The sequence below is a fragment of the Passer montanus genome, unplaced genomic scaffold (genome assembly GCF_014805655.1).
Source record: "Passer montanus isolate IOZ18808 unplaced genomic scaffold, ASM1480565v1 scaffold144, whole genome shotgun sequence".
In the NCBI taxonomy this organism is placed as follows: domain Eukaryota; kingdom Metazoa; phylum Chordata; class Aves; order Passeriformes; family Passeridae; genus Passer; species Passer montanus.
In genome coordinates, this window is record NW_024361386.1 from 261229 (window position 1) to 273544 (window position 12316).

The 12316-nt window shown below is 56.5% G+C and overlaps 1 protein-coding gene across 2 annotated transcripts in view; it reads left to right on the forward strand.

Moving 5' to 3' along the window:
- Window positions 1–2075: 2075 nt before the first annotated feature.
- Window positions 2076–12316, forward strand: part of SHISA6 (shisa family member 6) — a 131274-nt gene continuing 121033 nt past the window's right edge. For both annotated transcript variants that reach the window (XM_039700798.1, XM_039700799.1), the window contains exons 1-2: window positions 2076–2758; window positions 12137–12297. In XM_039700798.1, coding sequence (XP_039556732.1) covers window positions 2076–2758; window positions 12137–12297 — 844 coding nt within the window. The remainder of the gene's footprint in view (window positions 2759–12136; window positions 12298–12316) is intronic.

Here is a 12316-nt window from a genome sequence, read left to right on the forward strand (position 1 = left end):
CTTCCCTTCTTTTCACATTTGCTTCAGCTTCTTCTCTCCCGTATTTTGGCCCCAGGCAAGGCAATGGGATTATACCGGGCATCCAGGGAAGATCTGTCCTTCTTTAGCTTGCTCTGGCGTTGATAAATTGAGCAGCAGGCGGCAGAGGCATCTGGGTGGGGTTTCGTGGTCCCCTCGGTGCGATAAAGCTGTGCTGGCCCCACAGGAGCACGGGGAGTCCAAGCCCAGCCGGCTCAGGAGGCTGGGCAGGCACGGAGGAAGAGACAATCTCAGCCCCCAAATACCCTGCAGGGCAGAAAACCTGACCCTCAGCGCTTCACCAGGCACTCTCTGTGCCCTTGTTTGGTGTAAGGACAGAGGTCTGTCTTGTTTCTGTCTCAAAACCACTGGATCTTTTCCCCAAGGACTGCCTGCAGCAGGAAGCCTTGCCCAGCTGGGAGAGGACGCTGGGTTTTCCAGTGGCAGCTCCTCTCCCCTGAGCAGAGCCCTGCAGAGACCCCAGTCCCTGTGCAGGGATCAGCCAGGTGAGGGAAGGACCTGGATTGTTCCCTCTGGGTGCCCCCACACTCTGCAAAGCCTTGCAGAAGCAGGGTCAGAGCCTCAAGGCAGCCCAGGGCTGAGGATGCTTTCTGTGGTGAATTTGTTGGGGACACGTGGAAGGCCCACAGCGTTTGGAGATGGCCTCCTGACAACAGCAGTGAAATGTGCTTTGCAGCCTTTGGTGTCAGGGTTTGGCAGGGGAATCATCCCCAGGAGGGGCTGGGCTCAGGGTGCTGGGGTTCAGAGGGGTGCCTGCACTAAGGCAGCTCAGGCTGGCCCACGCTGGCCTCAGGCTGCCTCCCTGTGCCTCAGGCTTGGGCACTGCCCGTGGTGTGCATTCACCTGGGCACCTCCCTCAGCTGCAGCTCTCAGCAGCCATGGAAGGGTAACATCCCTCCCTTCTGTGAGCAATGAAGTGGTTTTCCATTTCCCCAGGTGCTCCCCAGCACCAGAGCAGCTTTGGAAGGCAGAGCTGAAGCTTTCTTTGCCAGCCTCACAGTCTGTGGGCTCTCCTAAGGGAGTTATCAAATGAGCTGTGGGCACTCACACCTTGGTAGCTTGAGGAAATGATTCCCACAGGGTGCAAGATGGGATTTTTAGGGGTGCTTCTCCCTTTCCATTGCTCCCTTCCTCCTGCACTGCTCTCCTGAACACTGTCTGCAGCTGCAGGGCTCCCCTCAGTTCCCACCTCCTTGCTGGGGTTCCTCGCTGTCCTCTGTGTGTCCTTTCAGCTGGCAGCACCTTGGCTTCTTCAGGAAATGCCCTTAGAGGCTTTAGTCGGGTTTGCAGTGGGACACCATTCTGCCTTGGTGGCTGTGGCTCACAGCAGTGAAAGCTGCTGTGCCTGAAGGGATCTTTGCTCACACAACCTGTGGTGGCTGTGCCCAGGCACTGCCCTGCGACAGGGACAGGGTCACATACACCTGAAGGGGCTGCATTCCTGCCGAGCCCCACGGGGACCACACCCCGGGGACAGGTAGAGGATCTACAGCCCACACACACCTTTAGGGACCATAACCCTGCCAGGACCACACCCCCGGGGACAGGCACAGGGTGCTCACCCCACACACACCTTTAGGGACCGCATTCCTGCCCATGCCTGCCAGGATCACATCCCCGGGGCACAGCTACGATGGCATTCACCACATCCCTGCCAGGACCACCTCAGATCACCAGGGACAGGTCCAGTGGCCGCTCACCACATCCCTGCCAGGATCACATCCCGGGGCACAGCTACAGTGGCATTCACCACATCCCTGCCAGGATCACATCCCCGGGGCAGAGATACAGTGGCATTCACCACACCCCTGCCAGGACCACATCCCGGGGGACAGGTAGGGGGTCCTCACCCCCCACACCTTTCGGGACCGCATCCCTGCCAGGACCCGCACACCCCGGGGGGCACGCACAGGCTCCGCACCGCGCACACACCTCCGCGTACCCCCCGCCCCGCGCCCCTCCGGAGCCCCCCGGTCCCCGGCGCTGCCCCGGGCGGTGCGGGCGGCGGTGCCGGGCTGCCGGCGGAGCGCCTCGCCATGGGGCCGCGGCACCTGCTGCTGCCGCTGCTCCTGCTGTCCCTGCAGCTCCTGGCCCTGCTGCTGCTGCTGCCCGCGCAGGCGGCCGGGCCCCCCCGCGCCAAGGGCAACCGGACCCAGGGGGCGGCGGCGCCGCGGCGGACCCCCAAGCCGGGCAAGGAGCTCCTGAACCAGACGCTGGCGGGCCCGGGGGCCGCCGCCCCCACGGCGCTGCCCGGGCGCGGCAAGGGCGCGGGGGGCGGCAAGGCAGCCCCCGGAGGCGGGGGCGGCGGCGGGGGCTCGGCCCCGGCGCACGAAACGTGCTGGGGGTACTACGACGTGAGCGGGCAGTGGGACAAGGAGTTCGAGTGCAACAACAGCCTGACGGGCTTCCGCTACTGCTGCGGCACCTGCTTCTACCGCTTCTGCTGCAACAAGCGCGCCGAGAAGCTCAACCAGAGCCTGTGCCGCAACTACAAGAGCCCCGAGTGGGCCCACCCCACCACGGCCAGCGGCGCCCTGCCCGCCGACGGCGGCGACGGAGGCGACGGGGACGCCAACAAGTACGACCCGGACAAGGACAGCACCAACGCCACCGTCTACATCTCGTGCGGGGCCATCGCCTTCGTGCTCATCGCCGGCGTCTTTGCCAAGGTGGCCTACGACAAGGCGCGGCGCCCGCCCCGGGAGATGAACATTCACAGGTGAGCTGCTTCCCCTGCTCGCCCTCAGTGAGCTCCCCCTTGGCAGAGTGTGCTCAGGGATTCTCAGTGCGCTGCCCAGCCAAGGGTTCTTCTGAGTGTCCAACCCAGGGTCCTCCTTTTGAGTGTCCAGCCAAGGGTGTTCCTTTGGAGTGTCCAACCAAGGGTGTTCCTTTTGAGTACCCAGCCAAGGTTTCTCCTTTTGAGTGTCCAACCAAGGGTCCTCCTGCTGAGTGCCCAACCAGTTCCCAGCTGTGCAGCCTGTCCGAGAGTTTCCCGTTGTATGGCTCCTCCAGGGATTCTCCCTGTGGATTTGCTGTCCAAGGGCTCAGTTTTTACACCGCTGTCCAGGGGTTCTCCTGCTGCACTCTGTGCCCAAGGAGTCTCCCTGTGAAGCACCCACTCGGGTCTCTATGCTTTGCTCTGGCTCTCCATGAGTTTCCCCTGCCAACCCTTCCAAGGCTTTCCTTCCCCAGTGCCACGGCTCTCCGACGGCTGTGCCACCTTTCCAAACGATTTCCCATTGTGCTGCCGCTTCGAGGGGTCTCCCCTTGAGTGATTTATCCGAGGGTTTCCCCTTTTGCGAGAGCTGTCCAAGGCTTCCCTCTTTGCACCGTCCACCAAAGAATTTTCCCTTTCCATCCTCTGCCTAGGTGTTCCTCCTTCCCACGGTCCCACCAGGGCCACCCGGACCCTCTGTCCATCCCACTGCCCTCCCCGGGGCCTGTCCGGCTGCCCCGTGCTCTTCTCCCGCGGCCGCGCTTGTGCTCTGCTCCCCGCGCCTTCAGCACCGGCTCCGCGGACAGCTCCGGGACAGCTGCGGGATAATTCCCGGTGATTCCCGGACAGCTCCCGGGCTGCTCCCGGGCTGCTCCCGGACAGCTCCCGGGCTGTTCCCGGGCTATTCCCGGACAGCTCCCGGATAATTCCCGGGCTGTTCCCGGACAGCTCCCGGGCTATTCCCGGACAGCTCCCGGATAATTCCCGGGCTGTTCCCGGACAGCTCCGCGCTGCCCCGCTCTGCCCAGAGTCCGTCCCGGAGCTCCACGCGTATCCTCCCCCGGCACCCCGGCACCCCCTCCTGCCTCCGGCATTCCCCTCCTGTCCCCCGGCATCCTCCTCTACATCAGAGAACGTCGCCCTTTCCTCTCGGCATCCCGGCACCCCTTCTTACCCCCCAGAGCCTCCCTCTGCACCCCGGCACCCCCTTTCACCCCTCGGAGCCCCTCCTGTTCTGCGGCACCCCGACAGCCCCCTCCTGTCCCTCGGAGTGTCCCCCAGCATCCCAGCTTGGCTTCCCTGCACCCCGCACCCCTCCTCCTTTCCCCGGGACCCCCCCACATCCCTCCTGCCCCCAAGCATGCCCCTCCTGCCCCTGGCATTCCCTCCCTGCACCCGGGATCCTCAGCAGCCCCCAGGCCCCCCATCTCCCCTCCAAGCCTCCCCAGAGCTCCCCCTGCACCCTCCAGGGGCATCATAGCCGCTCGGACCCCGCGGGTCCTGCCCTGTCCCTGCCCTGTCCTCTCCTGTCCCTGTCCCTCTCCCTGTCCCTCTCCCTGTCCCTGCCCTGTCCCTGTCCCTGCCCTGTCCCTGTCCCTGTCTCTGTCCCCGTCCCTGTCCCTGTCCCTGTCCCTGTCCCTGTCCCTGTCCCTGTCCCTGTCCCTGTCCCTGTCCCTGTCCCTGTCCTGTCCCTGTCCCTGCCCTGTCCTGTCCTGTCCTGCCAGGGGAAGCCTGGGAAGTGCGGAGGGATGGATGGGGACCCGCGGGGCGGTTCCTCCCCCGGGGGCGGCCGGGCTGTGCGGGGACGCGCTGCTGGTGGCAGAGCTCTGTCTTTCCCCTCTTCGTGCGGTGCCTCTCCGGTGGCAGCAGCCCGTGCCCGTCCCTGCGGGCTCGCTGTTCCCCCGGCAGCGGCGGTGCTGCGAGGACGGCAGCGCTCGGCGTGGCACACAAAATCCTGCTTCACAGCAAAAGCTCGGGCTCTGTAGCAGTCCTCCTTCTGGACAAATGCGTGTTCTCTCCCGGTTCATATTTATTTTATGATGAAAAAGTCCCTCCAAATGATGAGTGCTGCTTGCGTGCCGTGAATGCGAGAGCTCCCCGTGTCTGAACACAAAAATTGGTGAGAGGCTTCTTTAGAAGGGCAGTGGTGAGCACCAGGGGGAAAGACCTTAACTCTAGCAGATAATGCCTCCTGAAATTATTTTAATGAAGATTTTTAATCAGAACTCTTGAAATCATTGACCATGTTTTTAAGGCTTAACTTGAGCTGCAATCAGCAGAGATGGGGAGATAAATATTAGTTTTTTACAAAGAAAAAGAAATGAATGACGCAGTTTTTATTTATTTGGGAAGATGTTTTTTATTTAGACTCCTCCCTGAAGTGAGGACAAACAGTGAGGCTGGTTTACATTTGCTGAGGGTCTGGCCCACATATTCCATTCCAAGTCCCACCTGCCCCTGGTCCCTGCAAGAATGTAACTCCACAGTGTTAGAAATTACACACAACTGTGTAGAGGCAAGGGTCCTGCAAGTGGCTTAGCCAGAAAATAATCTCTTTTAAGTCTTTTGTTAATTGAAGGGATGGTTCCCCAGCTGCCCAGCTCTTCTGGCTTCAAGGCAACTTTGCCTGGGCCTTATCTTCACACTAAATTTGGAAATCTGGGTTGGATGTCCATATGTTACTTCTGCTCCAGCTCCAGCCTGCTGCAGGGTTGGATCCTTCACCCTTGGAAATCAGAGCCAGTGTTGCCAGACTTGTCTGGATTCTTCCTGATGTTTTCATTTCTTTGATGCTTGCTTTGCTTTATTTAGATAAGTTCTGGTGAAATGATTCACCTGGGTGTAGAAGTATGAATGGCAGATTGAGTGCTCGGGAAGCTTGACTTCCAGAGCATTTTAAGGAGTTGATTGACTTCTATAATATGGTAGCTGGTAAAAGATTATACCTTTCAGAGCTGTGTTACCTGAACTTGATCAACATCGCACGAGGGTTTAAATATTTTGAAGTGCATCTCCTGCATTGGGCTGAATGCTCTGGGTGCTCTAAGCAGAATGTAAATTCGAGGAGAGGAATGGTTTGCCTTTGTCTCTGACAGCTGCTGGGGAGGAACAGGGAAGGAGGAAAGCAGGCTGGGGTCAGGTATTTCTGTCTGTTTGAGGTCGTGTCAGCTGGAGTGAAGTGTGACATCCAGAATAATTCTGTAGTGATGGCGAGTGCTTTAAACCTCAGTGTGCATCCTCTGGGAGGGGGAGAGAGCAGCATGAGCACAACTTGCTACAGGGGGCTGGAGGAAGCCTCTTGGGCTCGTATCCCACGGCAGGGAAGATCAATCAGAAGTTCCCTGCACCTCCCCACCAGCAGCTTCACACTGTAAATTTTACCTCCTCGTAAATGCTCGCCGAGCAGTGCCGTGGGTGGATGTTATCCCTCTGCCCATTCCTCGTCCAGCTTTTACAGCAAATCCTCGTGAACTCGCTTAGAGAGAACATTTTGAGGGAGGCAGGGCTCCTACGATGTCTTTTGGTGGAAGGAGGGTTTACAAATTCCCTGAGAGCTGTCGGTGGAAGGAAGGGCTGGCTGTGCATGTGCAGCTCCGAGCTGGAATCAGCTCCAGTTTCCAGGCACTGCCACGTCCCTTTAAAGCAAGGCACTGCTGAGATTCTGGGCTCACAATCACTGAGACAGGCGTTTCTAACAGCAGTTAAGTGGAAGTGCTTTGAAAACCAGGAGCTGAAATATTCCTATTGTACAGAAACGCTTGTAGTGCTTTCAAAGGAAATGATTTTTTTTCTTTTTTGGCAATTATAGGATCTTTGAGCCTGGCTGTATAGAGCTGCCTCTTGCTTTGGGGGCTGCACAGCCAGAACTTTGCTGGGCTCCAGGTAGAAGCTGGGGCTGGTTTCTGAGAATTTCACCCAGCAGTGCTGTGTGTGCTGATGCTCTCTCATGCATTGGTGAGGATGGTTTGGTTTTGTCTCATTGCCAGTGCTGTTTTCTTCTCACGAGCATTTCTTAAGTGAAATTTAAGAAGTATTTGCTTTACTTCCAGTCTGGGGATGAGTTAAGGAATCTCTGAGCAGGGAATATCAGCTGGTTCTTTCCAAACCTGGGTGAGATTTTCTGCAGCAAGAAAGGGTGACACAGAACGTTCTCATTCCGTGGCCGTGACCCCGCATCCCCATGCTACAGAACACAAATAATTCACAGACGTAGCACTGCTCCACGACCCCTGCTTAGCCTCAGCAGCAGCCGCTGCACTCTGCCGAGCTGGGAATGCACAGATTGGGACCTGGACTGAAATATCCCGAGTGCATCCCACTGGTCAGCTGAAGGCAGAGGGACACAGGGGCAGAGCTGGCCCTGGGGCACTGGTGGGAGCCCAGCTGCTCTCCTGGGAAGCAGCACAGGGATTTTTTTCCCAGCAAACCAGCTCTGTGTGCTGCTAAAAGGCCTTATCTGGCCTGGCATGGAGCGTGGCTGAGGGGTGGGAGAGGGAGAAGGGAAACAGGCTCTGAGCTGTGCTTCGCTTCACCCTCCTCCCACAGCATCTGTGCTGCTGCAAAGAGGGAAGATATCTGTGCTGCTCTTCTCTCCAGCCTCTGCCTCTCCTGCTCTGTGCGTGATCACTGCCAGCTTTTGTAAACCAACATCCTTTGCCTGTGTAGAGACCAGAGTTTAATTGATCCACTCCTTGTTTCTGCTCCGTGGCTCTGAATTCCAGCAGGAACCGGAGGCAATGGATCTGTCTGCTCGCAGATCCAAGGAGCTGCTGGGCTGTGTGAAATGCAGCAGGGTTTGTGCTCCTGCAGGCTGCATCCCCCCTGCTCGGGGCCCTGTGCTTGCTGAGGGGTTGCTGGAGGGAGCTGCTTTCAGGTGTGAAGGTTATGAGCAGTGCCTCTCTGCAGCCCTGGTGTTTGAGGCGGGGATCACAGGCAGCTCCTTCAGCTCTGCTCTGTGCTGCTGGAGCCAAAGGATCAAACCCCTGGTCCCCAGGGCAGGCAGGGAGTGCTGTGAACACTCCTGGCCACAGGGACTCTGCAGGAGGTTTTCTTTCTTGGATGCTGTTCCTGCTTTCAGTCTCTTTCCACTGATGTGTTTTTATGCTCTGTCTTTTTTCACTCTGCTCGGACTCACTCGGGTGCCTTTCAGCTGCTCTTTGCCCTGCTTTGAGTTGTTTAATCCTGGTGGTTTCTGAGTCTCTCCTCTGAAGTGCCCTGTCCCTCTCACAGGCACAGAGTACAGGTCAGACTGAAGGAAGAAAAAACAAAAAAAGTGCAGCCATAAAATCACAGAATGGATGGGGTTGGAAGGAACCTTAAAGATCATCTCATTCCACCCCCTGCCATGGGCAGGGACACCTTCACTTGTGACCTCAGAGGAGTTCTTCGGGATTAGTTCTGTTTCAAACCAACCCTGCACCTGCCTGGGTTTGGGGTAACTCCTCAGCAGGGAGAGCACCTGGATCTTGTCCTTTTGCAGGCAGTTGTCCAGATGCAGACCCAGATCCAGGCCAGGTGTGTCTCTGTGTGCCTGTACCTGTACAAAACATTTCTCCTTTTGTTTCACTTCCATGGGAAAGCTCCAGTCTGAGCTCTGATTGTGGTTTGCAGATTGATAATTGTTTTTGTTGCTGTGTTTTCCTCTCTGAGTCTATTTTATGAAGAGATTGACTCTGTGGGAGCAGAGGCTGCCTGGCCTGACTTTCTCTGGATGCTTCTGGGCTTCTCCTTTCCTTTTGAACTTCTCCCATTACAAGAGAGGCCAGACTCAGAAACCATGCTGCCTCCACCAAATCATCTCAGTGTCTCTAATTCCCATTTATTTGGCATTTTCCTGCTTGCTAATTAACTTTTTCTGTTAGTCCAGCTCCATCACGAGGTGTCGAGGGAATCCAGCGCAGCTCTGAACTTCTCTTCCTTTTGGTTTTGTAATCTCTGATATCCTTAAGTAGCAGTTGATCTCTGTGCCTTTGGAGATCAGATGCCTTTTAAAATTTCTGTTTCACATAAGATCTGAACTTTCTGGGGAAGATGAGGCCAGGGCATGTGCTGCTTGCCTTTCCCCCCCTCACACGGGCTGGCTCAGATCTGTGTGCTCTGCACTGCTTGGAGGGCTCAGATATCTCCTTCCCCAGTGGATAAACACACAATTCTTCACAATAAATGCTGGGCTGTGCTCTCACCACCACCTCCTTTGTTGTGAGGGCTCTTCAGAGGAAGCTCAGCTTTTTCCAGAGTTCAAAGCCCCTTAGGTGTGCTCAGAGCAGAGGATTTGGTGTGAAACTCCCCGGAGTGTGGGGATGCCCCAGGAGTGGCCAGCCCCAGGTGTGGTCAGCCTGCAGCTTCCCAGGGCAGAGCAGGTGTGGGGACAGCAGGCAGGCCATGAATAATGCATGGCTGCTCTCTGTGGCCGTGGCTGTGACCCAAGTGCTGTCCCTCAGAGGGAGCTGTCCCTTCCAGGTGAGCTGGCTCCAGGCTGGACAAATCCATCTCCTGGAATAACTGCCTCTTTCTTCCCCAGTTAGTTACAGAGCATAGGGGAGTCTTTAACCTGGCTGTTTTTGTAGTGGAATCCTGGCTGTGCTGAAGCCATTGGAGTGCTGCCACCAGCTCCATCCCCGCTCTGCTTTTAGCAGCTGCAGCTCAGCCAGGCACTGCTCTGCTCACTGTGCTCTGCCAGCCCCACTGGGTCATTCTCCTTCCATTCCTCCCCGAATTCTCAGGGACTTGGAGCAGGCAGTTCTGTTTTCTAGCACTGCTGTTGAGGTCTGCACGAGAGGGGATTTTCAGCAGGTGAATCAGTTTTGGGGTGCACTGCTGGGAACAGGCAGCTCCTCCCTGTGCATTCCCACCCAGCCCAGTCTCATTTTGCTGCCAGCCTGCTGGAGCTGTCACCAGAGCTCCCCTGGCCTCCAGCAGCAGGGACACCCGTGCCCACACTCACACTGTTAGCTGGTGTTGGGAATCTGTGGGCATGGGGAAAGTGGACAATGCTTTCCCAAAAAGGCTGTGGGGAGGACAGCAGTCCTCGTGGGCAATCCAGGGAGCAGATCCAGGTTCTGGGCTGGGTTACAGGGGCAGGGTGAGCTGCAATGAGCTGCTCCCTCCCAGCCCTGCAGCTTCACCTTCTCCCTGACTACACAGAGACATTTTGGGATCAAAGTCTGTCATTTCCAGCACCAGGCTCCAGCTGATGCCCAGCCTTGCTGCCCCACTGCTTCCATCCACCCCCTTGATTCCTTTGGATTTACACCAAATCCTTTTGATTTTTCCTTCTGAAAATTGATGAACCCTGGTGTTCAAATTTGTCCTGAGTGCCAGGAGAGCCATCCCAGGGAGCAGGACCTGGCCTGGGCTGCCCAGCCTCGTGGGTTTCCCTCCCCCAGGCCCGTGCAGCCCCCTGGAGCAGTGTCCCAGCTGGCCCTGGGGCTGCTCTGGGTGCGGGTGGCACAGAGACTCAGCCTGGCAGTGACGTGAGGGAAAGGTGTCACAAATCCTTATCAGTGCCACGCTCCAGCAGCGAGGCTTGTGCTCCTCAGATAACAGACTTGTCGTCACAGGAAGGCTCCTGGAGTGTCTCACATCCTTGTGCAGGTGATTAGGGGGCTGGTGACATCAGTGGCACTAATTGTACCCAGATGGCTGCACACACAGCGCCCAGATATTCCAGGGAGCCTGTTCTCCTGGGGCCGTGAGCCAGCTGGACCCAGGGGACTGTCACCAACAAATCTGCCTCTTTTAAGTGGGACTGACCTCCCAGCCCTCAGGGCTTTATGGAAACTCTCTGGATGCCACACAGCACCGTGACTGAATTGGCTCAGAACGAACCAGCTCCATCCAAGCTGGCTTGCTGCTTTGCTCTGTCCCATTTCCACAGCCCCTGCAGCTCCCCCTGTGCCCAGCCCACCCTGCCCTCTCCCTTGGGACAGCTGGAATGAGGTGTTCTGGAGTTCTCCAGCCTGCTTTGGTGTTTTCCCTGCTCCCTGAGTGATTGCACTCGCAGAGTCTTGGACGAGTGTTCCAAACGAGCCCGGGCCACTGTGGGCCAGTAAATAACAGAGCTAATGCAAGGTGTGGGGTTGAAAAATCTGCACACACAGATATCCCCTGGTTGGTTACAGCCCTCAGATCTGCTTTTTGTACAGCCAAGAAATAATCAAAAAAAGGGTAAAAATATCCTTATTCTGTACAGGCTGGTGCTGAACTAATGTGATCCTGCTCAGGAGCCTCTGAGATCCTCCAAGAGTTCCTTCTGTGGAGCACATTAGTATTGCAATCCATTATGCACAGGGACAGGAGTCTGGAGAGGAAATGATTTGGAAAATGGAACGGACCCAGGGCCCAAACTATTTCTCATATGAAAGCCCAGAAATGTGGCATTTATGGGATGCCAGTGGTTGTGAGCAATGCCAGCATCCCTCTCGTTAATGTGCAGTGAGGGGATGTCTCCTCCTGACACCTTCCCTGGGACCCCAGGTGACTCCAGACATGTTCCCCTTGCCAGGAGAAAATAGATTTTCCATCTTCATCAGCTTTTAAGTGTCACTGAAATGGCTTGTGTCCCTTACAGCCCACACAAGCCACCCCTTTCCTGCTTTTCCTAAAGCCCAGCAGAGAAGGAAAATCAGGGCACTGCACTTCATGTGTCCATGATGCTCACAGAGGGGGCAAAAAGATCTTGGAGCATCCAAGGGGAAAGCATTGGCTGCAGCTGGACTGGGTGGCACTGCTTTTCCTGGGAATGGCAGGGAGAACTCAGCCTTTAAAGCAATCCCTGCTGAGCACAGGGCTCAAGGCAGGCTCAGAGCTGTGCTGACACCGAGCCCTGCAAGTTGGTTAATCCATTTTTCTGGCTCGTGGTTGTCCCTTAAAAGCCACTCCCAGCACTGCTGGGGTTTGAGCTGTGTTTGAGCAGGGATTTCAGGACATGGGGATCCTGATCTGAGGCAGTTTTAAGGGAGTTTGGCTCGGGCAGGGCGGTTTTGGTGGCACTTTTGGGAGGTGCCAGGCTGGGGCCAGCAGTGGCTCCTGGTGGAGGCAGAGCTCAGTGTGCCAGGGGCAGTTTGTGTGCTCTGGGAGGTGATGGAGAGGAACCACAACCCAGGGCTGCAGTGAATTAGAGACAGCAGATGAGACACCAAACAATAGCCAGGCAAGCCTGGAAATACTTGCAGCAGATGCACAGAAAGAAACAGAGCTTTTAAGCCATATTTTTAAATTTTATTATTACTGCTAATGTTGCTTTTTTCTCTGTTTATGGTATGAACCCAGCTGCTTTGGATTCACAAGTACAAGTACTGAATTCTGTTCAATTCTATTCTGAAATATTGAATTCTAGCTGTGTTAAAATACATTTCCCCCCTTTTTTTCCTGTCTCCCCAGGGCTCTGGCCGACATCCTAAGGCAGCAGGGACCAATCCCAATCGGACACTGTGAAAGAGAGACAATCTCGGCCATAGATACCTCCCCCAAAGAAAACACCCCAGTCAGGAGCTCTTCCAAGAACCACTACACCCCCGTGCGCACCTCCAAGAGCAACCCAGGTGAGTGCTGCTCCCCGTG